The 22,999-nt window shown below is 42.8% G+C and overlaps 1 protein-coding gene across 2 annotated transcripts in view; it reads left to right on the forward strand.

The window, feature by feature from the left end:
* Positions 1 to 218: 218 nt before the first annotated feature.
* Positions 219 to 22,999, forward strand: part of PID1 (phosphotyrosine interaction domain containing 1) — a 213,950-nt gene continuing 191,169 nt past the window's right edge. The window contains exon 1 of one of the 2 annotated variants that reach the window (XM_033112830.1): positions 219 to 557. Coding sequence is in view for 1 of the 2 variants with exons in the window: in XM_033112829.1 (XP_032968720.1) it covers positions 528 to 557 (30 nt within the window). In the remaining variant the exon portion in view is untranslated. The remainder of the gene's footprint in view (positions 558 to 22,999) is intronic. The other variant, XM_033112829.1, reaches the window with a different exon arrangement.

A 22,999-nucleotide genomic window follows, 5' to 3' on the forward strand; every position in this document is an offset into this window, starting at 1 on the left:
CAGGCCCTTCGTTTCCCAGCCAGTCTGTCCCCTCTCCCAGACCCCGTCCCACCCGAATTCCCGCGGGGAGTAGGGTCGCCGGCTTTGGCCTTCCCACTCTCCCCTCGCCAGGATCTGGGGGCTGTAGTCACTGCGTCCCCTGACCCCCCGCAGCCCCGGGGTGTTGGCTGTCAGGCGGGCGCCCGCCCTGGGCATGCTCAGAGCGCGCAGGTCCAGGCGGCGGCTGCAGTGGGGGAGGAGGAAGAGGAGGGAGCGGTTGCCGCCGCCGTGCGCTCGCGGGCCCGGGCGGAGCTGCGCAGTCTTCTCCCAGCCGGCGCGCGGCCGTGCCCACAAGTTGCCGGCAGCCGAGCGCGCCGCCGCCTCTTCCTCGCAGCCCTCTGCGCCTACCCGGCGGCGGTGGCCGGCTCTAGGACGCACATCCCGCGGACACCCACCCCAGATGTAAAGCGGGACAGCAGCCCCTCTACCCCAGGCGCTATCTACTGAATCTCGCCAGCGTCTCCTCTGCCCAACCCCGCGGCTGGAAGATGTGGCAGCCGGCCACGGAGCGCCTGCAGGTAAGGGGCACCCGGGCGGCCGGGGGCCAGCCTGGAGGAGGAGGTGGCCCGGCCGCAGGAGCCTAGGTAGGGGCTCTGCCCACTTGCAGGGATTTGCCCAAAGCCATCGTGTAAGACGCACAGATCAGAACATGATGCTGTCCGCTGAACCCAGCACCGGTTGCCCGGCAGGGGCTACGGGGTGGTAAAATTGACGAACGCATCGCTTTGGGCGTCACAACTTTTGTCTTGGGGGTGCTGGCGTGCGTGTTGGAATATATAAGAATGGACTTTCTGACCGGCAATTTTAGATTGCATTCCACTGACACAATTTTACTGGTCTGGGGTGAGGGATTTTGGCATCCAGATTTTTTTTTTCCTTCTGTTTGTCTCCAGCAAAGACAGAACAGATGATTTGTGAAAGCATCCATTTGCCAATATAATTTGGAAATAACAAGCTTTGTTTGTCTTGGTCATGGTATGCTACTTATTGTTTTCCTATTCGTTGGTGCGTTCCCTTCGTCTGCCCTGACCCTAAGCTCCTCCAGATATTTGAAAATCAAAAGTTAAGTTCAGACAGGAATCCTTACATGCTGGGTCATCCCCTCTAAAGTTTTCTTCGTTGTCTACTGAAATCCATTTCTTTTGGATTCTGGAGCTATGGAGTTGGGAAGGGGGTCAAAATGAGAAAGCTGCGTTTTCAGAGGGGATGCTTCGGACCCTTGGGATTGCCCTGACTTGAGGTTTGATGACTGCCTTTTGCCTGCACGTATTCTTAAGACGGAGGGCAGGTACTCTGCCAGATGCAATCCACTAAGTCCTGCAGTTAGACATTTGGCAGGCTCAGAGCCACAGTGTTCTGTAGTAAACTTCGAAGAAGTGTTTAAGTGGGAAAATACAGCACTGTTGGAGGCAGAGGGCGTCTGAAGAGTTAGGACCTGGAAGGCCAGGGGCCAGGCCTGGCTTGGGAGGTTTCTCATTGAAAATTCAAAGCTCCAGACTGTCTGTCAGAGGCAGGGAGAGGCTAACCTGTGAGTTCCCAGACTCAGGATTAACCTGCGTAGGGCACTGCATTTAGCAGAAGCAAATGCCTTATGGCCCCTGTCCACGCCTCTGTGGGCCTGCAATTTGGGGGGGGGGGGTATGGGTGGGTTCACAGGAACAGAACGTGAGCCACCAGGCCAATCCTCCAGGGTCTCAAACAGACTAAACAAGAAAAGGGACCATTAGCCTTAGAGATGGGTTACTGGGTGACCGCCTCTAACCCTTTCCTTGTATTATTACGAGAATATTAACATCAGGCTCTGAATCAGGGGCCAGAGGTGATGGACATGTATTTCGGCAGTGGCACCAGTTGCCAGTTGTGCATCTGAATTCCTCTTTCAGTTTGAGCATGGATTCTGTTCTGAAGGAGGGGGTAACAGAGGGTTGGGGGTTCCCCAGCAAGCGTGGAGGGTCGCTCTTGGAAGTCCTTAGGGCTGAGGCCAGAGTTCCTTAAGGTGGTTCTTATGCCCTGGCAGCTTGTGGATTTCGTATCTTGAAGTTGTTTCGACCAGCCTGCTCCTCTAGGGACTCCTGTGTGCTCCAGGGCCTGTGACCCTTGGCAGGAGAGAGAGCTGGCTTGTGTTCCGCATGGCGATCGTTCCTTGCTAGAAATGTCCTCCTGGCTCTTCTGTGAAACGTACACGTGTGCATTTGGCAAGAGTGTGGTTTATTACAGTTTGTGTTTGCAATGCACTTATTTCATTTCAAAGTGTCATGTTGAAAGAGCCTGGGCTTTGGCTTTTGGAAACTCAGGTAAACATGGCTTATCACTGACGAAGATCAAGTCATTGTTGGAAGGTACTTATCAACATGGGGCTCAGTCTCATGCTCCCCAAATTTAAATTAGCAAACAGGCCCAATGCTCTTTTAAAAGTACGTCTCAAGCCCCGTGATTGTCAAAGTGAGCCAAACGGAGAAAAAACTTCATACGCATGGCTTCTTCCCAAAGGGCAGCTCCACACTTCTTTAACACACACACTTTGTATGTTTTTACTTTTTGCTGTGGGGGAGGGAGTTGTTGAGCGTGAGGTGGTGAGTGAGCTGCTTGTAATAATATTTTATTTACATTCCTTGTGGTTATCTTTGTCACGGTCTCTGCCGTCTGGGATTTTTTTTCTTCCCCTTTTTGCCCTCAAGGCACCACCATATAGGAACGCGGGTTTCCGATTCTTCAGTGAATAGGAGGCATTAGCTTGCCCAGATTCTGTGGCCATGGAGATGGGGATGGAAACCGTGTTTGGTGGGGACATAAAGGAGCCGCACCCTCCTCACACACATCTATTTGACCTTCTTGTACAACCTCATTCATTTTTCTTCCTCATCAATTTTTAATGCAGACGTTCTCATTTAGATGAGCCGGAGTGAAGAAAATGCTCTAAGGACGCTTTCCCAGTGTTTCCTATTAGAGCTAAGGAGTCAATTTATTGTACAAATACCTAGAAACAAAAGAGGTGCGGGAAGAAAAGAATGACGTCTTTTCTTAGCCCATTTCATTAGTTCCTATTAGATGATGCCATTCCAAGGGTCTGCGGCCCAGCGAGTGTGGCAGAACTTTTCTGAGGCCAAACAGTCATCCTCTAACTAATTTGAATTGAGCAGATGGCATCTTTGATCTGGTTGGATTATCGTTAATCGATACCCACTTCTTTGCCAAACAAAACGATGCTGGTATGTTGCGATTTGAGATTTCGCTGTTTGACCCAAATCCAATACAGGCGAAGAGACCTGTTGCCCCAAGCGGGCCCGAGCTGGGTCATTTCTCATTCAGACACACACACCGCAGCAAGTTCATCTGCTCCCTTGAATGTTAAAACTCCTGTTGCATCCCACTCGAGCCCTCGCTGGGAGCTTCTGCCGTGAAAAATGTAATAGGAGCAAAAGGGATGTGAGAGCGTTTAAGTCACCACCCCAACTTATAAAAATGAATACGTCTGAATTCTTCCCTTTGACCGTCTCCTTTGAGCAGCAGAATTCTTTTTCTTGGAGGGACTCAGGAAAGCCATCCATTTTTAAAGAGGCAGATTTGAAACAGCCTCTCCTCAGAGGCGTACAGGGGGCTCTTCCGTAGAAAAAGGCTACGTAATTTTTTTTTTTTTTAAATAGAGATGAGATTACTTCTGGCCTTGATATTTAAAATTTGCATGAATTTCCTGATTGTCTTAATTGGTGGGCTAGGTGGATCCATTAGAAGCGACAGCCTCATCCATGCAAGAGTGTGGACTCACTTAGACGTAAGGAACATGCATTTGTCTGAGCCTATGTCTTCAGTGAGCTACGAGATATATTTTTTCTGGAAGTCAGGAAAGGAGGAGAGCTGGAGAAAGATGGAGACTGAGTTCGAAACAAAGGAACCCAACATATCCTTGCCCGTGGCGTGGATATTACATGGATAGAGTAAAATGGGATAGTAAGATTATGTGTGGTAAACAAGTTCTAGCAAATTCTAATTATGGAGTCGATGTGTAACCATCTTATCATGAGGCGTTCGGTAAAGGTTCCAATTTAATCATTTGCTTGTCTTCCCTGAGATTAAAATTTCTCAATGGCAGATCCCCAAAATACAGAGCTTTTACCTATAATAACTAGATTTTGGCTTCTCAGACTGGGCCATTTTCTTTCCGCCACCACTTTTTAACTCTCATTTTGGTCAATGGCTGTACGTTAGCACTTCCAAAAGACGGGATGAAAAGAGGAAGGGTAGGGAGAAAATCAGAGCCTGAAGAACATTTATTTCGGTTTCTTGTTAAGCTTTTGGCTGATAAAAGTTTTTAACCAAATGATATTTGGAGGTTTAGGAGGACAGAGTTCTTCTTCCTCCAGGATTATCCTGCCCTTTCTCTGCCTTGTCATTACTGGTAGATCTTGGCATGGCTTAGAGCGTGGATTGTTCTAGATTTATTTCTCTATTATTATGCCACTTCCACTTTCCCCCTGAGAAGTGAGACAGAAGAACGCTCTAAAACATCAGCTGGAGACCGTTAGACCTGGCCAATCAGGCAGAGAGAAAACCTGGGCAAATATGAGCATTTCTAGGCCGACCAGATTGGCAAAGAGAACACAGGACGAAGAAAACAATGACCACAGCCTGCCTATGGAGCAGGCTCAGTGCACGTGGCAGGGACTGTGCTGAGGAGTTTCATTTGAATCATCCAGCTGATTTACCTCCCAGGACCACCTGTATGTCCGTTTAGAGATCAACTGAAAGCTAGAGAGTGAGTTCACATGGTTTGCCCAGGGTGGGACAGCTTGAAATGAATGGAGCTGGAATTTGAGCTGGAATTTAGGCTTAACTTCTTAACCGCTTCTCTCTAGCGTGGAAGAATAAGACAAAGCCGGATGCTATACCCATATTGGTACTCTTGTGATTAATACATAGAATGAGAACAGTGGAGGGAGGTCTCATTGGCTCAGAAAGGCTGCTTTCGTGTTTCTTACTGAAGCAGTGTGCTTGCCTCTGTTGACCAAATGCTACCTACCTTCTTTTTGGTGGCCCAAATCTCTGGGGGAAGTAAGCTGCTGTGTTGTACTTAAGCTGAAGTACCCAAGTGCCATTTAAGACTCTCTTCATTTATTCAAACTAGAGGCCTTGAAAGCTGGTAATCAAGCCTGATAACGGCTGCAGTCATTCCATGTTTAGACCAAAATTGGGGGGAGGGGGTGAGGGAAAGAGAGGAGGTTGGAGAGTTCAGGAGCAATTGTTTAGAAATAAGCAATAACTACTCATGCAGAGGCACAGGTTTCTCACTAAATCTATTCTAGATTTTGCTATTTATTTCATCCTTTATAGTTGAGTGAGCACATAGCATTGGGCCTTCTGGTTCCTAAAGAAAACTTGGACCTTATGGTTCCTAAAGAAAACTTGGAGTTATTATTAATTTGAGGTCTCGCAGAAGCAAAATGCTATCGTAGGAGTTTGTCAGCAAAATTTCTACCAAGTGACTTGCAAAATTCTAGCCTTTGAAAAAACCTCTCTGCCTTTGGTTACCCATTGCCTAACGGGGCTGTTTCATGTTGACTGCACTAGGTTATCTTGGGGTGTTAGGCAACTTTTGCATTTCGTTTGATGTTCCAGGTTCATCCGTCCTCTCCTCCCCCTTCCCTCTGTACTGACTCCATTCTACCATGTAAATTAGTCCTATAAACTGGACCCTGGAAGAGTCCGCCCTGGACAGCACGGAGGCTACTGGAGATCAGGCTTCCTTCCACAGGGCTATTTTCCTCCTCAGGAACTCGTTAGTGGTCAGCAAATAAAACTAGTCCAGAAACCCTCAATGACTACAGTGTGCTTTGCTCAGCCCCCTTGGGCACAAATCTAAACGGAGGCTTTGTTTCAGTAGAGCAAGAAGAAATTGTTGAGATGTTTGTCCATGGACCTCCTTAGAGATCTAGAGGAATTAGTTGCTATCATTTTATGTTAACTTAAAAAAAAGTTTTGATCTCAATTTAGCTGCTAACTGGTGGTAAAACGTATTCACCGGTCCAAGCCCGCAGGCCAAGAAATGAAAAGGACGGTATCAGGGATCAGGCACAGACTTGCTTTGTGCCTTGGGCATATTTCAATGCCGACAAAGTCTCAGCGAGCTCTGTCACTTCATGTTGGTGCCAATTAGGTCACTCATCTTTCCGAGGTCTCTACTCATGCTGTTGACCCAAGGCCCCCTCTGTCTTGCCTCATTTGTGGCCACTGAAGTCTTACTTTGATGAGGGACGTTCCAGTCGTGAGAAAAATATTACCTCCTTTTGCTTGTTGAAGCCTGTGTATTAGTTGGGTTTTTTATTACTTGCACCTTTGGCATTCCTAACGGATATGGCTACTAACGGACCAAGATTCCGATTCAAACCCTTAGGCTCCATGTCTTCATCATTGTTGTGGGTTGATCCCCCCAAAAGATGTGTGGAAGCCCTCACTCCATTACCTGGGAACGTAGCTGTGTTTGGAAATAGGGTTTGTGCAGATGGAATCGAGTTAAGATGATGTCATATTGGATTCTGGTGAGCCCTAAATTCAGTGACTGGTGTCCTTCTAAGGAGAGATTGGAAAACACAATGGAGAAAGCACAGGACAGGAAGCCATGGGAAGAGGGAACAGAAAATGGAGTTATGCTGCCACAAACCAAGGAATGCCAAGGATTGCTGGCAACCACCAGAAACGAGAAGAATCCAGGAAGTATTCTTCCCCTGAACCTTTGGAGGGAGCATGGCCCTGCCAACATCTTGACTTTGAACTTCCAGCCTCCAGAACTGTGAGAGAATACATTTCTGTTGTTTTAAGTCACCCAATCTGTGGTAATTTGTTACAGCAGCCCTAGAAAATGAATATACCCTAGAAAATGAATATACTGTATTTTGCCATGTATAACGTACATCCCTGTTTTTGGCCCAAACTTTCAGGGAAAAAAATCTTTCGTTTTAATTTTTTAATTCATATTTTTATTTGTCTACATTTAGGTACTTGTTTTTTGTATTTTAAAGGAATTTTTAGCATTCACTTTTTAACATATTATGGTATAAGAAATTTTATGTAACAAATAATTACAAAGCACAAAAACAGATACAAGGTACTCGAAATTTTATATACCGGTAACAGATTTAGATGTTTGATATTTACGCATCATAGAAGGCCAAGAACTCTTCGTCTTTGCAAGTTCGTCGTAAGTTCAACAAACCCAATTTTCATATACCAAGGTATTAGTTTGCATACAAATATTGTTGTTGATTTTTAGAGTTACACATTTAACTTGTAAGCATAAATCAAAGAATTAAAAACATATATAGATATGGAATTACCCATGTGCTACCCATGTATAATATAATGCACATCCTTATTTTTCTCTCGCAAATTTGGGCACAAGAGTGCACATTATACATGGCAAGATATGGTACTTAAGAAACTGTACTACGTTTCTATTGTTCCGCCTCTGTATTTCTAGACATCTAGGTATGCCGAATTTTCGTATGCTGGGACAAAATGAATGTGTACATATAGCGTGCTCTTTTATGCTGTGTGAATTTATTTACATACAGGGGATTTGGGAAAAAAATGAAAACAGACATTAGAGAACAACTAAACTATTTCTTCTCTCTCCCTCATCTACTTCTGGTCAATATCTGAGGCAAAGGCGGCAAGCCCTGTGTGTAACATGGGCTGTGCTGCTAAAGGGCAGGCCGTTGGAAAATACGGGAAACTTACAGTAAAATTACTGAGGAGGGCCTCGGTAAATTTGCTACAAGAGATAGTTAACTTTGGTAATTAAAATTATGGGCTGGGATGTGAGACAGTTACTTTATGGCAGATCTCAGTGATACTTTTCCAGACAGGTGGAGTCCAAAGGAAGGCTGGGATTTACCCTCCACACAGTCCAGTTGTCGAGTCACAGGCCTCTGGGGTTTGCTCTTCCCAACCAGGGAAATACGTGGTTGACTTTAGAGTCCATTTCGGCCTCCAGGACAATCTAAGCCTGACGGATGATTTGTATCTAGTTAAATACTCTGTTTTGTTTCCACTTTCACTTGGTAACAGTGTACATTAATGAAGAACCTATTCCTAGCCTCCACCTCACTTGTCAGACAAAAAATAAATGTCACGAGGAGTCTTAACTCTTGCCTTCCTGGGCCAGCTCCTCTTCAATGCAGTCACCGGGAGGGCACAGATGCTTGCAGTCCTGCTATGGGTGAGAGCCTGGATTCCTGCAGAGCTGTTCTTTGGGTCTGCGTTTCTGAGAATGAAATCACTCAAGTTTTAAAATGCAGTCTGAGTTTTCATTCTCCTCCTAGGGACGGAGTGGATACTGCACGTGTGCACGGGAAAGGGGGAGGAGTGGAGGGAGAGTTGCCAAGAGAAAGGGGCTCCTGCATTGCCATCCTTCCTCAAGAGTAGATCCACCCTAATCCTTTCATGACAAGTCTTTCCCACAGTTTCTTTGTAATTGTGGGTCTGAGGATCAACACACAGATTCCGGAGCCCCTTCTGCCCATCACATGTTTTGATGCCTTTATGTCAGGACAGGGCCAGCTTTTCCCCTGGGGGGGGGGTGACATCCTGGGGTACAAGCCTCCTGTAATGTGGGATGGTGGAAACTGCTGTTTACTTTCTAAGTCTTCTGAGGACGTTCCCTAGGCACCGAGTGGGGGCTGCGGGACCATCGTACTGATGGTTGGCTACTTTGCTTTGGACTGAACTTCTAGGTAGCTTAGTGTATTAGTGTCCCAGGGCTGCCATAACAACGTACCACAGACTGGGTGGCTTAAGCAACAGCAATTTATTGTCTCACAGATCTGGAGGCTGGATGTCTGAAATCAAGGTGTTGGGAGGTTTGATTCCTTCTGAGGCTGTGAGGGAGAACCTGTGCCATGCCTCGCTCCTAGCTCCTGCTGGTTTGCTGGCCCTCTTTGGCATTCCTTGGCTTGTGGCAGTATCACTCCAGTCTTCTCATGATGTTCTCCCTGTGTGTCTGTCTCTGTGTCCAGATTTCCCCTTTTTGAAATAAAGACCAGTCATACTGGATTAGGGGCCCACCATCATCTAGTCTGATCTCATTTTCATTTAATTAATTACATCTGCAATAACCCTATTTCTAAATAAGGTCACATTCTGAGGTATTGGGGTTAACACTTTCTACATATGTATTTTTGAGGGATACAGTTCAACCCATAACACTTAGTATGGAATTTTCTTTTGAGGATCCTTCATTCATCAGTATATTTCTCCCTTTTTGAACCAACCATCAGAAAAGGCAACGAGAATGTGAAATGGATGATACAGATGTGAAATGAATGGCACATCTGCTGTGTGTCATGACGACTATTTTACACTTGATTTGATTAAACAATTATAAAATAATATCTGTTTCGGGTACCAAGGTAACAACTCAGTTTAGAAGTATGTAAAGAAGTTCATAATCTTGTTCATTCTCAATTCTACCCATGAAGGAAACTCGTGTGATCTGTCAGTTTTCTTTCCAAAACTTTCCCCAGGTCTTTGCAAAAGTATACCAATATAAAGATAAACATTTAGGCTTTCCTCACATATTTCAAGAATATATATATATATATATATATATATATATATACACACACACACACACACACACACACAGTCATTCGTATATATCTCTTCTACTCAGTACAGGTAGGTCCAGGTCATTCCTTTAAGCACCTGCACAGAATTTTGAGGTGCAGTGGAACTGTAATGGACTCAGTTCTCCCTGTCTCAGGGAATATTCAGGTTGTGTCCATGTTCTTTTGTGTTTCCCCCGTAAATAATACCGTTACCAGGATCTGAGCTTTATCCTGTGCTTGCGTTTCTTTCAATGGAACTGCAAAAATCAGAGTTGCTGAATCAAAGTGTATGCATATTTTAAATTTCAGCAGAAGACCTTTTTTGAGAGTTCTGCTTTTTGATCATCAGTGTATGTGATTTTGACAAAGGTGCAAAAAAAAAAAAAAAATAGTTCGCCGGAGAAAGGATAGCCTTCTTCAACAAAATGATGCTAGAACAGTTGGATATCCATATGCAAAACAACATCAACAACAAATCCCCAAACTTCAATCCTTACCTCATTCATATTGTTTACAAAAATTCATTCAAAATGCACCATAGATGTACGTGTAAAACCTAAAACCATAAAACTTCTAGACAAAAACAGCAGAAAATCAGTGACTTCGTATATATGTGTATAAACAATCAAGATGATGAACAGATTCGTCACACCCAAAAGTTCCTTTGGTTTGGGCCAAGGTTTCTTAGAACAAGAACAAAAACACATTCAATGAAAGAAAAATTGGATAAACTGAACTTCATCAAAATTAAAAAGTTCTGCTCTTTTAAAGATATTTATAAAAGAGTGAAAAGATAAGACAGAGATTGGGAGAAAATACTTGCAAATCAGATATCTATACTAAAAGACTTGTACCCAAGATATATGAAGAAGTCTCAAAACTCAACAATAAGATAACCTGATTTTGTTTTTAATTGAGCCAGTAATTTGAACTAAAGCGTTATATGCATAGGAAGTAAACACATGAAAAGATGTTCAACATCATTGGACATTAAGGAAATGCAAATTAAAACTATAAGGAGACACCACAGCACAACTAAATAGCTACAATTAAAAAGGCTTTTACTGTACCAACTGTTGGTGAGAATTGGAGGAATTCTCATATACTGTGGGGAGGGATGTAAAATGATTGAAAACAGATTAATAGTTGCCTGATGCTGGGATGGGAGGAAGGGATTTGAAGAAATGTTTGGGGGTGATGGAGATGCTTATCACATTGATGATGGTAACAGTTTTATGGGCTGATACTTATGTCAAACTCTCAAATTATGCAGTGTATTCTATGTCAACTATATCTACATAAAGCTGTTAGAGTGTATGTGAAATATTCATTGTCTGCCAGGCACAGTGCTAGGTTCTGGGGAAACGAAACACTATATAGTTTCTGCCTTCCCAGCTGTGAATTCTCTATAGCTTTCATTTTTCTTTCAACCGGAAATTAAAAGTCTAATCCAGAATGTAAATAAGGAACTCTATATTTTTCTTAGAGTTCTGTTCCCTCTTTTGCAAACATTCCTTCTCTTAGTTCTTGAAATGACATTTTCCATCAATCTCAGCTTGCCTAGGACCTTGGTGAAACTAGTAGGTGAGCATAGGAAGAAATGTAGACCAAAAGGTAGAAAGTGGGCACCTAACTGATCCTTCCTCAACTGGGATGGCCCCTTTCTTTGTGCTCGCAGTGGTGCGTTTCTGACCTCTTTCTAATGTGTTGGTTGTCCAGCTGGCGTAGTCCTCTGAGGCCTTTTTCAGCCTTGCATCCCAGCACCTAATCTAGCTCCAGCCAAAGTGGTCTGGAAACTCAGGACACCTTGTTGTTAAAAGAGTGAATTCCTGGGATCATGGCCCATGCCGGAATGGGCTGCCTTCTTGCCATTTCTCCTCATGATAGAAAACACAGAATTCACCATTCAGAAGCACGTATGGGTCTTGATTCTAGTTTGTGGATGTCCTATACCTAGCGGGTATAGGGTCTGGCTTTCTTACGAAACAGTTCTTTTGCTCACGAATATGGCAACTAAAAAAATTTAGATAGGATGCGACAGCTTTACCAATGGCTATTGAACTTTGGTTAAGAGCTATTGAGAAGCGTTCACAAAAATAACTTTAACTTAGTTTAAAAATGTTGTTCCCCTCAAGGAGGAAAATTGGAGGTATTTGATTCAACGTCTTTTAAAGGAAAGGGCAAGGAGAATAAGCCTTTGTTCAGTAAACATAGGGTGATCGTGTGGCATGTTGTCCCATGTGAAGTCCAGTTGAGGCGATGGGGACACCACTGAAAATGAACAGGATTGGCAGGCGTAAACCGGGCGTCCCCTTGGCAAACCAGGATTGAGGTCACCCCTGATTGTGGCGGGTAAAATTCTAGACTTCTCTTCCTGACGGTATTCCCTTTGAGGGTGGAGGAAAAACATGAAATAGTTGAGGTGAGGGGCAGCAGATGGGGCAGGAAAGCCAGGAAGAGGGGACATTCGGGAGTCAAGGAGGTAAAGGGTGTCCTGACGGAAACTCAGGAAGAAATGGGAGGGAGGAGGGAATCTCGCAGGCCCTGAGCACGGCCCCTCGCGTGTGTGCGGGCCCCACACACGTTAGCTGTCTGTCACGTGTTTGAAGCAGCTGTTGGCTATTGATACATCATTCCTTTGAGCAAAAGCATCAGATGTTCACAGCCTGCTCAGCGTTTCTGAGTGCTTTCCTGGATTATCGGCTTTCTGGGAAAAGTAATGTTTTTCAGATGAAGAGCCTGGAAACTTTGAGGGGAAACATAAAGCATATCCAAAACCACGGGGGTGGGCAGTTTGGGAGAAATGGGAGGGGATGAGAGAATATTTCCTTAGGCTACAAGTCAAGCTACCTGTGGCCCATATGGACTAGTGAACAGTGGGAGAGGCCATGGGGTTTTTAATCAGGCAATCATGGATACAAATCTTGGCAGCCTCACTTACTTCAGATCCACGGATAGTGCCAGGCAGAGAAGCGAGGTTTGGTGTTTTCCAAAGCGTGTTCCATGGAGCACGAGTTCTGCAAGCTGCTCATATGAGCCTTGCCATGCAGGGGTCAGTCTTTAAATAGCTCTGGAAGGCACCAGGTGAAACAAAGGGAGTCTGGTTTACTGTAGGCCTTCTTGTAGCCTTAAGATGCCAAAGCCCCGTGAATTTCCACGGGAGGGGAGAGGATAATCCCAGGCCCTTTGCAAAGGCGCTTCCACCCTAGTCTGGGGCTCTTAGTACAGAACTTGAACTCATTCAAGTTGACAAACTGTGGGCCTGAGGTTTGGCTCTTGCTTACAAAAATGTTTCCTTTGGCCCCATCCAGGATGTATAAAAGCTTTACAAATTAGTCTCTAGGATTGAAAAATTAGAGGAATTTATAAGAAAATCTGGACTTTCCAATTCTCTTAAAATATTGGAGGGTCAAAGCACAGGGGACCTGGATTCTCACTAGTGACCACTGAGCAGCCGCTGCTCCATTGGGATGGGATGTCTCCTTAATGCGTGTAACCTGAGGGGCCCTGAGGGTACATGAGTCTGGGACCCAGGGCTTGTTTAGCTCCTTCATTTGGCTGATGGGAGAACTGAATCCTAAGTTCATGCAGTGTTGGAATCTGGACCAGATCCTTGGTCTCCTGACTCTTAAAGGCCAAAGTACTGCATAATAGTGTGACTAAGTTTATTTGTTTAGTACCATTCATTGCTCCCCAGGCACAAGCCTGGTAGCCCACCTTCAGCTGCCTGGAACCGAGTTTCTCTCCCCTCATTTTGGCGAGCTGTATGTTGAAGTTTGTGGGACTAGAATGGGGAGACACCATCACCCCTTCTCTCCTGGGCAGACAGGTACCCAGGAATTGCAGATTCTCATTTTCTGACCTTGAGCTTGTGGGAGGGCTTCCAGGCAGAAGCAGGAGGCTTCACCGACTTTGCACTCAATGCAAATCTGTTTCCTACATGTGGCATGCCAGGCAACTAAAATTTCTCATTGTTATGGTATTGGCTCATTTGGGGCATTTTTACTGCCAAACATTGGAACAGATTGCTTCCAAAAAAGGGGGAACTTTAGAAGGTGGAGAGTAGTTTTTAATTCAATGGATTTCAGTGTTTGCCTCACAGATTATCAGCCTATGAAGAATTGTTCAAATGCTATTTCATTTGCAAACTGAAAGACATCCATAATGGTGGCAACACAATTGTATTTTTAAGAATCTCTATCCACCCTCCCCCACCCCCCAAAAAAATACCTACTCAAAAGCACTCTGCAGATGTTTCCTGATAATCCTGGGAGCAGATCTGCTGCTGCTTTCACTTACCTTTCCAGGTATGACACTGTCCTACTTAACTCTGCCCATTTCCTCCAGTTATGGGATTCTGATTATTTCCAGCATGAACTGTACATGGAATCAGCTAGAAAATGGCTTGATGAATCAGACCTCCCGCTCTAACCACTCTGCTTCGTTCATGAAAGCCCAGAGCTGTGCACTGCTGGTCCCCCGCTTTCTGTTATCCCTCCTGGTAGGCTCTCTAACTTATAGGTTTGAGAAAGTTGCCAATTGCTTGTTCATTTGCCCCCCCCCATAAAAGTTTATGAACTTTACTGACAAGTCCTCTAAAAATTCTCACTATAATCAGACTCAGAGTTAGGTCTATCTATTATTAATCGATCTATTTATTCTTCTATCTAATCTAATCTAATCTAGTCTGATCTGTTTTTCCTATAGCACCATTGAAAATCAGAAATTCATCTGAAATAGTTTCCACTGCACAAGGTTAACTTTGCAGTAGCAAACAAGGAGAGGTGATGCTGGCTGCAGAACACAAAGGTCCTGGCCAATCAAAAAGCTCGGAAAACACAAGTATACATTAGATGCATACATAGCTCTGAAAAGGTTGGCTTTTGGTGAGTAAGGAAAAAAGATTCAAATGCTTTTGAAGTACCTTCAATAAAAGATAGACATGCCACTGAAACATTAAAACAAGACTGAAATAAAGCCCCTCAAATACCAATTATATCAGAAAGGAAAGGATTTAATTGTACCTGAAAACTTAGACTAAGGATAGCTACTGTAACTGCGCCTGAAACCGCAACTTTTAGCTCTGAGCTTCCTAGTGGCCTAAATAAGAAAAACAGTGCGATGCGTTACTTAATCCTCATTACCTACCCTGTTTCCCCAAAAATAAGACCTAGCCGGATCATCAGCTCTAACGCGTCTTTTGGAACAAAAATTAATATAAGACCCAGTCTTATTTTACTATAATATAAGACCTGTTCTTTAATATAATATAATATAATATAATATAATATAATATAATATAATATAATATAATATAATATAATACTGGGTCTTATATTAATTTTTGCTCCAGAAGACGCATTAGAGCTGATGGTCCGGCTAGGTCTCATTTTCGGGGAAACGCCGTAATAGAAGAAGGTATATCTGCTTCTCTGGAGCCCCAACTTTTTCTTAACTTGAAGACCCCGGAGATTAGCATGTGCTTCTTTATATGGGACATGGTAACAGACTATTGGGCAATAACATCCGTTGTAGTTTTTGTCCAAGTTTTCCCTAGAAGTAGTAAAAGTAAACAATTCAGTAGGCATGTAAGAGTGTTTCTGTAGAAGTGAAAGTGGACATCTGCGTTTTTTTCTGCCCCGCTTCAATTCCCATCTTCTGGTAATAGCACCTTGGTTTCGCCTTTGGAGGCTGTTCTTCCCTCACTCCACTGGGGGGACTTTATTCAGTTTAAGGGGGAGGGCCTGTCAGTCAGTTTGCCCTCCTTTAGCTATGCGGTCCATGTATGCCCCAAATGTCTAGATTAATCTCACACTTTCCCTAGAGTTTGGAATCCTGAGCAGGGTGAAAGAAAGACTGACAGTTGCCCAAACTGGTAATTTTGACCAATGTGACCTGAAGAAACTCTGTGGTCCTGCCGTATAGACCCCCAAAAGTTGACTGATTCCTGTCCTTTCTGAGCTTGGTCCTTCTGCCCTCCTTTCAATGCAGTGTCACTCCAGTAATTTTATTTATTTTTTTGTGCTCGTGTGAGCCAACCTTGGTGTCAGTTACTTGCAGCCCCAAACTCTGATTGATATGCAGGTAGAATTTTCCATGAACTCATTGATGATGTTCAAATCTCAAATTCTGTTTCACAAAGTGTGATGCATGGAGCAGAGCATATGTGCAGAGAAAAGTGAGGGAGTCATGCTTGAAGGAAGTCCAAGATACCAACCAGAAACCCATGGGTCCCTTTTTATGGGTTTACTTTCCTTGTAAAAAGTGTGCATGCTTAACTGGGGAAGAAGAAAGTATACAGACATTTTTGCGTTGGAATTTTTTTATGCACAGACCCTTACTTTAGTAAATGCCCCTGAACAAAAATAATCCTGATGATACTATCACCCTTGTCCCCAGCTTCCATGTTCTGGCCCATCGTTGGAGAAAGGTTTTTGTCTTCGTCGTTTATAAGGGTGTAGCCCTGCTTTGGCATCTGCTATAAATCTTAAGGTTTTTATAACTTGGATGTCACTCTCACCTCCCTGCCAAATTTCTGTACTGAAAAAGCAGAGTGTCGTTTTAAGTAATGACGCTTCTACTGTATCCAAGATAAATAAAGTAATTTTGGTACACATTATAAAATGAATCTGTCTTGTCTCTGTGTCGGGGGTAGAAATGGTGTCAGGGATGCAAACAGCTGTTTTGGCCAAAATAGCCGAAAAGACACAGTCTCAGGCTGTCTGAGTCTCAGTTCTTGAGACACATTTGTAGTTGTTGGTTAAAAATGTGAATGGCTCCGTAAGTTCACTCTAGGACAATGTGGGTTCTTTAGCCCAGAAAGTGAAATACCTCCAACTTTGGCAGGCCTGACCTTCTGGGTAGAGAATGTAGTTCCCTAGTTTGTCTTCAAGACCTGCTTTGCCACTTTGATTTAATACACGGCGGAAATCTTCAAAACAAAGCTCTCTGGATCCAGGAAAGTTCATCTGGCATCGGTTAGCTTGGGCATTCCCCCACCCCCTTCCCCTTCACCCCCCCCCCCAAATCTTTTCTCTAGGAGCTCCATGCTTTGTAGAAAATGAATGGCTTTGCAGAAGTGTGAATTTGGGAGAGTGTTGTACGACCAAAGAAAATTCAAATTAGTATTACCCCTATGGGGATCCTTTTGGGGCAGTTGAAATTATATTTAAATATGGATGTATAGAGTACAGCCAGTATCTGTTATGGGATGTTGACAGATTGTCTGAATGATACAGCTCAATGGTTTTCTGGAAGTAAGGCAGTCTAGGGATGGAAGAATGCAGATTCTGAAAACTTACTTATTGGTCTTTCCTTCTCTTTTCTGTGTTAATGGTAAATAACACAGACTCAGTGCTGATCTCTTTACTTCTTGGCCCAGAGAACTGGCATTTTTTTTTTCCATAATGTAATTTAAAGTCCTTGTTGAACAGAGGCTGACCCCTGGTTATGTGTGTGCTGGGAGAGCGGGGGACATGTGCTGGCAGGGTACCTAAGAGCAGGGCAAACATTCAATGAAAACTTGGAGGGAGTCTTTTGAAAATAAAACTTAATTTGCAAGGATCTCAACTCTACACATAAGGTAGGCTTACTCTGCGATTTCAGGCAACATCTGTGTTTTCTCCCTTTTTTTTTGACCCTCTTCCTTTCTTGCTTCTCTCTTATTCCTTTCCTCACAATTAGTGACAGTGAAGTTCCTTCCCTTTCTGAGTTTCTTGGAACTCTCTTGCTAACTGCTGAGTCTTTTAGACATTTGTTATAGCTTTCCCAAGGGGCAATCACCACCTCTCCTTTCTCCCATCTTCCTTTTCAACGGCTGTGGGCTCTTGGTGGGCTGGAAGTCACAACTGAATTGGACAAAGACAAATTTGGCTGTTGCTTCAAAGCCATTGCTTTCTTGGGGCTTCTAAACAAACAATTCTTTCTTTTCTTTCTTTTTTGGCTTATGGTTAAGAGGGCATTTATCTTTGCATTAGATGATCATCAAAACTCACTTCTTAGGTTGCGGATTAGAGAACAAATGGATTCATTTTGATCCAATGACTGGGAGAAATGGACACATTGTTAATTTCTTGCAAAATGAACTTTAAAAAGTCTGTCTTGGAACTTATCAGATATCTGCTTTCTGTATATTAAGGACCTGATGCTATTTATCTTTTTTTATTTCAATCATTGGCCCCTTTAAGTGAGAAATTTAACTTTGATTTGAAGCTACTAATGCCTACTGGTAAATAAAAAATGAGTGATAGAGCAAATTGTTTTTGATCTCTTGCATTTCTATGGGCATCTCAGACTCAAGGGAATTTTTATGTAGCATAACAATTTCATAAGTGTCAACATGTTTTTTTTAAAGCTTCACAGTATAAAAAGGAGCAGAAGCCTGCTTCGGAAATTTAAAACTAGATTAAAGTTGGCCAAAACAGAAGGCAAAGTCATAGTTCTGTGACAACTCACATCCTTGGGGCTCTGGGTAGTGTACAGACAGTGGAATAGACCCAACTAAAATGCTCTTATTATGGATTAATAAGTCTTGACCTATGGATCTTGGAACTCCAGAGGGTCGTAGAATTATTTCAAGACATCTGTGAACCCTACGTGCGTTTTATATACATTTCCTATAGCCTAGAAACACATACCTTGCAAATATATTGACTACTTTTCAAATCCTGCGTGTTTTATCAAAAGAAATATTTATTTAAATTCATTTTATTGACTCACGGTGGCTTTTGGAGTGTATGCATATTTTCCGTTAGTGAAAACCAAAATACTATGTGTAAGCCAGCAGCATTTTGAATTTTAAAGGGACCGTGATATTTGGAAGAGTTGGGCACCATAAATTTGATTAATGCTGATTACAGAGGGGTAAAAATACATTGACTTTGGTTGCGATTTGTCCCAATGCTTCTCCTTATGTCCATTTCTCACAGGCTTTACTTTCAACAAATGTTTTTTGATCTTTCATTTTTGGATGAGGAGCCAAACTATAAAGTGGGCCCAAAGAAGTGGTTACAGGAACTCCACCTGCTCAAAAAGGTTTGCATGAGTTAAATATAAAGTAGATTGTTATTATGGAAGAAACTTCCATCCTAAGATGCTGCAAATGGCAAAAGATAATCTGTCCCTTTTTATTAGGAACACAACAGCATCTCTGAAGTCCTACCCAGGATTCTAACATCTCAGGAATGAGGACTATGCCACCTGGGCCTATATATTGCTTGGGAAAGCAAATATTTTTACTGACACATTTTTGCCCCAAATCGAGTTGAAGTTCTGTTAGCAAGGCCAAAGGGGAAAATGGCAGGTATTACATTTACCACAGGTGCTGCATTTAAAATAATGGCAGATGTGGACAATATGGTTCCCCCAGATTCTGTGAGTTACTTTATTTGCCTTAGAACCTGTCTACTTTCCCCCTACAGTTTGTTGCAATCATGTTGAAATTGACAAAGTCCTCTGCCGTGAACAATCAGTTGATGCGGGTCTGATACGGTATCAGATGGTTTTCTAGCCCACCTTTCAATGAAAGCATTTGTCCAATGGTGTGCGTTGAGAATTGCCAAGAGTACCCAAAAAGGAGACTGGGGTTAAAATGAAAAACGTATCTGAGTGTTCAGAAGCTTAGAATTTTTGATTGTGTGGACAGATGCGAGTTGGATAATTTCTTATTTGGGAAAATGTTACGTACTTTATGTCTCTTGTTTTTCCTTTCCTCCTCTTTCTGCAGTCTTTTGCACATTGGATGTGAGAAGATTGTATGGAATAAGGCCAATGAATTAAAATGTCGTTGATTAGGCAGAATCCATCTTTCCCCCTTCTGTGGTCAGTGTTTGTAAAGAAGTGGCCTTATCAGATGCTAAGGAGTTGCTTTGATGCTTGGGTTCAAAGGCATAGACTTATCCTTATCTCCCGCTCCATCTTTTCATGCATCCTGGACTATTTTCCACCCTTTTCTGGTTTGATGTTTGATGCCTTTGCTAGTGTTGCTTCCTTAGTTTGAAATATTCTTCTTCAACCCCACATGCTCTGCCCAGGGGACCACACTCCTGCCATAGCAGATGACACTGCCCCACTTCTGCCTTTCCTGATCTCCAGGTGCAATCAATCATGCCTTTCTTCTGGGTGTCCATAGTTTGTTCTTAAGCTGCAATTGTACCACGTAACCCATCTAGTTTTTCTGTTTATTAAAGTTATTTGTGGACTTCCACCTTGTAAAAGTCTCTAAAGCCTCAGAGGATGGGGGCGGGGTCTTGATTTCTCAGTGTACGTCTGGGTGCACCTAGCATAATTCTTGGAATGTAAAGCTGGGAACACAATACAAGCCCAGTAAATGTATTTATTTACATAGTGCTTCAGTAAACTAATAATATTTTATAATTTATCTGCCATCTCTCTTAATTTCTGTGGGAAAAAAGGTGAAAGGTAACATGGCCTACAGGCCTTTGTAAATCAGTGAGGATGCGAAAAGTAGAGGTTGACTTTTGTATAAGGAGAAGGAGAGGGAAAGAAGGAGAGGGGGAAGGGAAAAGGTCGGGAGAGGGAGAGGGAAAGAGAGACTCTTGTATTTATCTTTAGAGCCAGCTATTAAAGGTGATGCACACAGTTCTGTGCCCATATTAAGCTCTTTGGAACATATCCTGGATCTCCTTGACATTTAAGTGAAAATATCATACATCGTATCTATCTTGTACCCAAGTTATTGCCTGTTTATGGTAGAGATATAATCTTTATTATATTTCAGGAATTTCAGGAATGCAAAAGACTTCGACCGAGCTATTCATAATAAAGCATACTTAATTAAAATATAAAATATAGAATGTGCCTTGTTTAGAGTTACATCTGTTTTGCTTTTTTCTTCTTTTTATTTGGTAATTGATTATGGTGGAGTTTTAGATGGGAGAAATAATTTTAGGTTGCTTTTCTTTGTGTAAAGATAAACTGAACTGAACTACACTTGGGCATCATCAAGAAACCTGGAGGGTTGCAGGGTTGCTAAATACATTATTTGTGCTATAAAACAAGGAAGTTCTCAAAAACTTTTTTTGAAAGGACACAGAAGCCAACTTGGCTTCCATTGGCTAAATACGGTACACGATGAGCCTCAGAATAAATAACCTGTCGTGGATTATCGCCTACCGAATGAAATAAGTATCTATGAGGCCATACTGTAATAAACTGATATAAACAAACAAACAAATAGGTGAGGAAGGAAAGTGCTTCTTTGTTATACAGTGTCAACTAATAAATAAGGCATGAATGATGGAGTTAGAAAAATCACCATTTTTGCAACCATCATCATGATAATTGGTAGAGGCAAGGATCATTAATGCATACTAAAACTAGTGGGTGGATGTTTAACATAGAACAGGATACGTACATCATCTTAAAGTTCCTCCCCACAAATTATCCATTGGAAATTATCCATTCAGTGGAGAAATCAAGTGGGCATCACCTTAAGTAATAAAAGTCAGCATCACCCAATATGGGGCAAACCATATCATGTGCCTCCTGAAATGGGCACTGAGAAGGATGGTATTCCCATCCCAGGTGCCCATATTCTACAAAATAACTGGCTCGTGCTCTTAAAAAAAATATCAATGCCCAGAAAGACGAAGAAAGACTAAGTCACTGTTCCAGACACGAGAATCAAATGCAGTGTGTGGTCTTGAATTGGATACTGGACCAGGAAAATAATTGCCATAAAATAGGACTTCATTGAGATGGTTGGTGACATAATTGTACTATGGTTATGCAAGAGAATCTTCTTGTTCTTGGGAAATATATACTGAAGGTCTTAGGCATGAAGGCGGGATGCCATCTGTGGTCTATATGTTACTCTCAAATGCTTGTGAGGGAAGGAGGGAGGAAGGAAGGGATGGAGAGAGACAAGAGCAAGGGGAAAGGAAAAGGGAAGTAGGGAGAAAGTGAAGGAATGAGAACAAGAAGATATTAAAAAAGCAAATGTGGCTATAGGTTGATGGTGGGTACATCTGGTAAAGGCTATAACTATTCTTGCTATGTTTTGGTAAATTTGAAAAGGCTTCAAAACAAAATGTTGAAGAAAAACACATTATGTACATATGTTCACAAATGTCATTTCTAGTGGTTTTGGGAAGCAATGGTCATGGAGGACATGGACTGCTCTATTTCGTTCCTCACCACACACCCAGCACAGAACCCAGTGCCTGGTAGAGGTAGGCAGTTCTTAAATATTTGTTTGGTGGCTGCGTGGACCCCAGGGCCTTGGAGTTTCTTGAGCTCTGGAATCTTGATCTTTGCACAATTGCAAATTCCAATTACAAGTACATATTTTGCTATTTTCCGGTTCCTTTGCAGCTAGTTATAGCCATAGAGCAAGTTAGTTGTAGCGAATGGCATCTTACAGCGAGGAGGCCTGCTTCTCCGCGGCTTCTTCCGTTGTCCTGGGCGAAGGAATGTGAATGGAATGGCTGAAGTTGAGAGGCCCTCTTAGACCATCTCAGGAGAGCCCTGTATTAAGGATGGTGCAAGGATGGATCTGGGACCTTGATGCCAGGAAGCTGTCGCTCCGCTCTAGCCCCAGGCTGCTTAGCCAGACTTCATTTACATGAGAAAGAAAGAAGCTGTCTTTTTCAACCACTATTACTTTGCTTTTTCTTTCATTTACAACAGAAGCTAATCCTAAGTGATACACTGTACTTTCTAAAAATCATCACTAATTTTTGTTCCTTTTCGAGCTTTGTATTCATTTTGCCCCATACACACCATACAGAAATTCTCAGGCCTTTTAAAAAATTTCGTTTATCTTCTTTCTGTTTTCCTGGAGTAGACTCTTGTGATAAGGATTCTGTTTCTGTCCTTGAGCAGGTGGATTCGTTATTGTGGTTTAGGATACTTTTCATGCTGAAAAGTACCCTCCTTTCTCCTCTGTCATGGCAAACCTTCTCCATTTTGCAAATTGCTAAATTGGTCTGAAAGGACTGTGAGAACTGGCTTTCCCTGGGAGATTTCTTATCCTGACAGACCCAGCTGGAGACCGGATGTGCAGAGGTAAGCGTTTGGAATAATCAGAAAATAGGAAATTTTAACTATTTCCAGTTGCCAAAAACATTTTACTTCAGTTGAAAGATTCGGAACAGGTTTTTAAAGTTCTCCTTCTGCCTGGTGAGTTTTGTTTAGCAAATCTTTGTACTTTTTGGAATCTGCTCATGTTTTTACTTGTTCAGCGGACAGTTCTTCCTTTGGAACTATTTATTGTCACTAAGATTTGTGGTGTATTTGGTCCCACAGATAATAACTGGTTGTGCGTGCCCACAGCACAACATAAATAGAGGAACTGACTCCCAGCTTGTTTATTGTTAGGCTGGTATGTAAGCAATGGGCTT

Source organism: Rhinolophus ferrumequinum, chromosome 8, assembly GCF_004115265.2.
Source record: "Rhinolophus ferrumequinum isolate MPI-CBG mRhiFer1 chromosome 8, mRhiFer1_v1.p, whole genome shotgun sequence".
Classification (NCBI taxonomy): Eukaryota; Metazoa; Chordata; class Mammalia; order Chiroptera; family Rhinolophidae; genus Rhinolophus; species Rhinolophus ferrumequinum.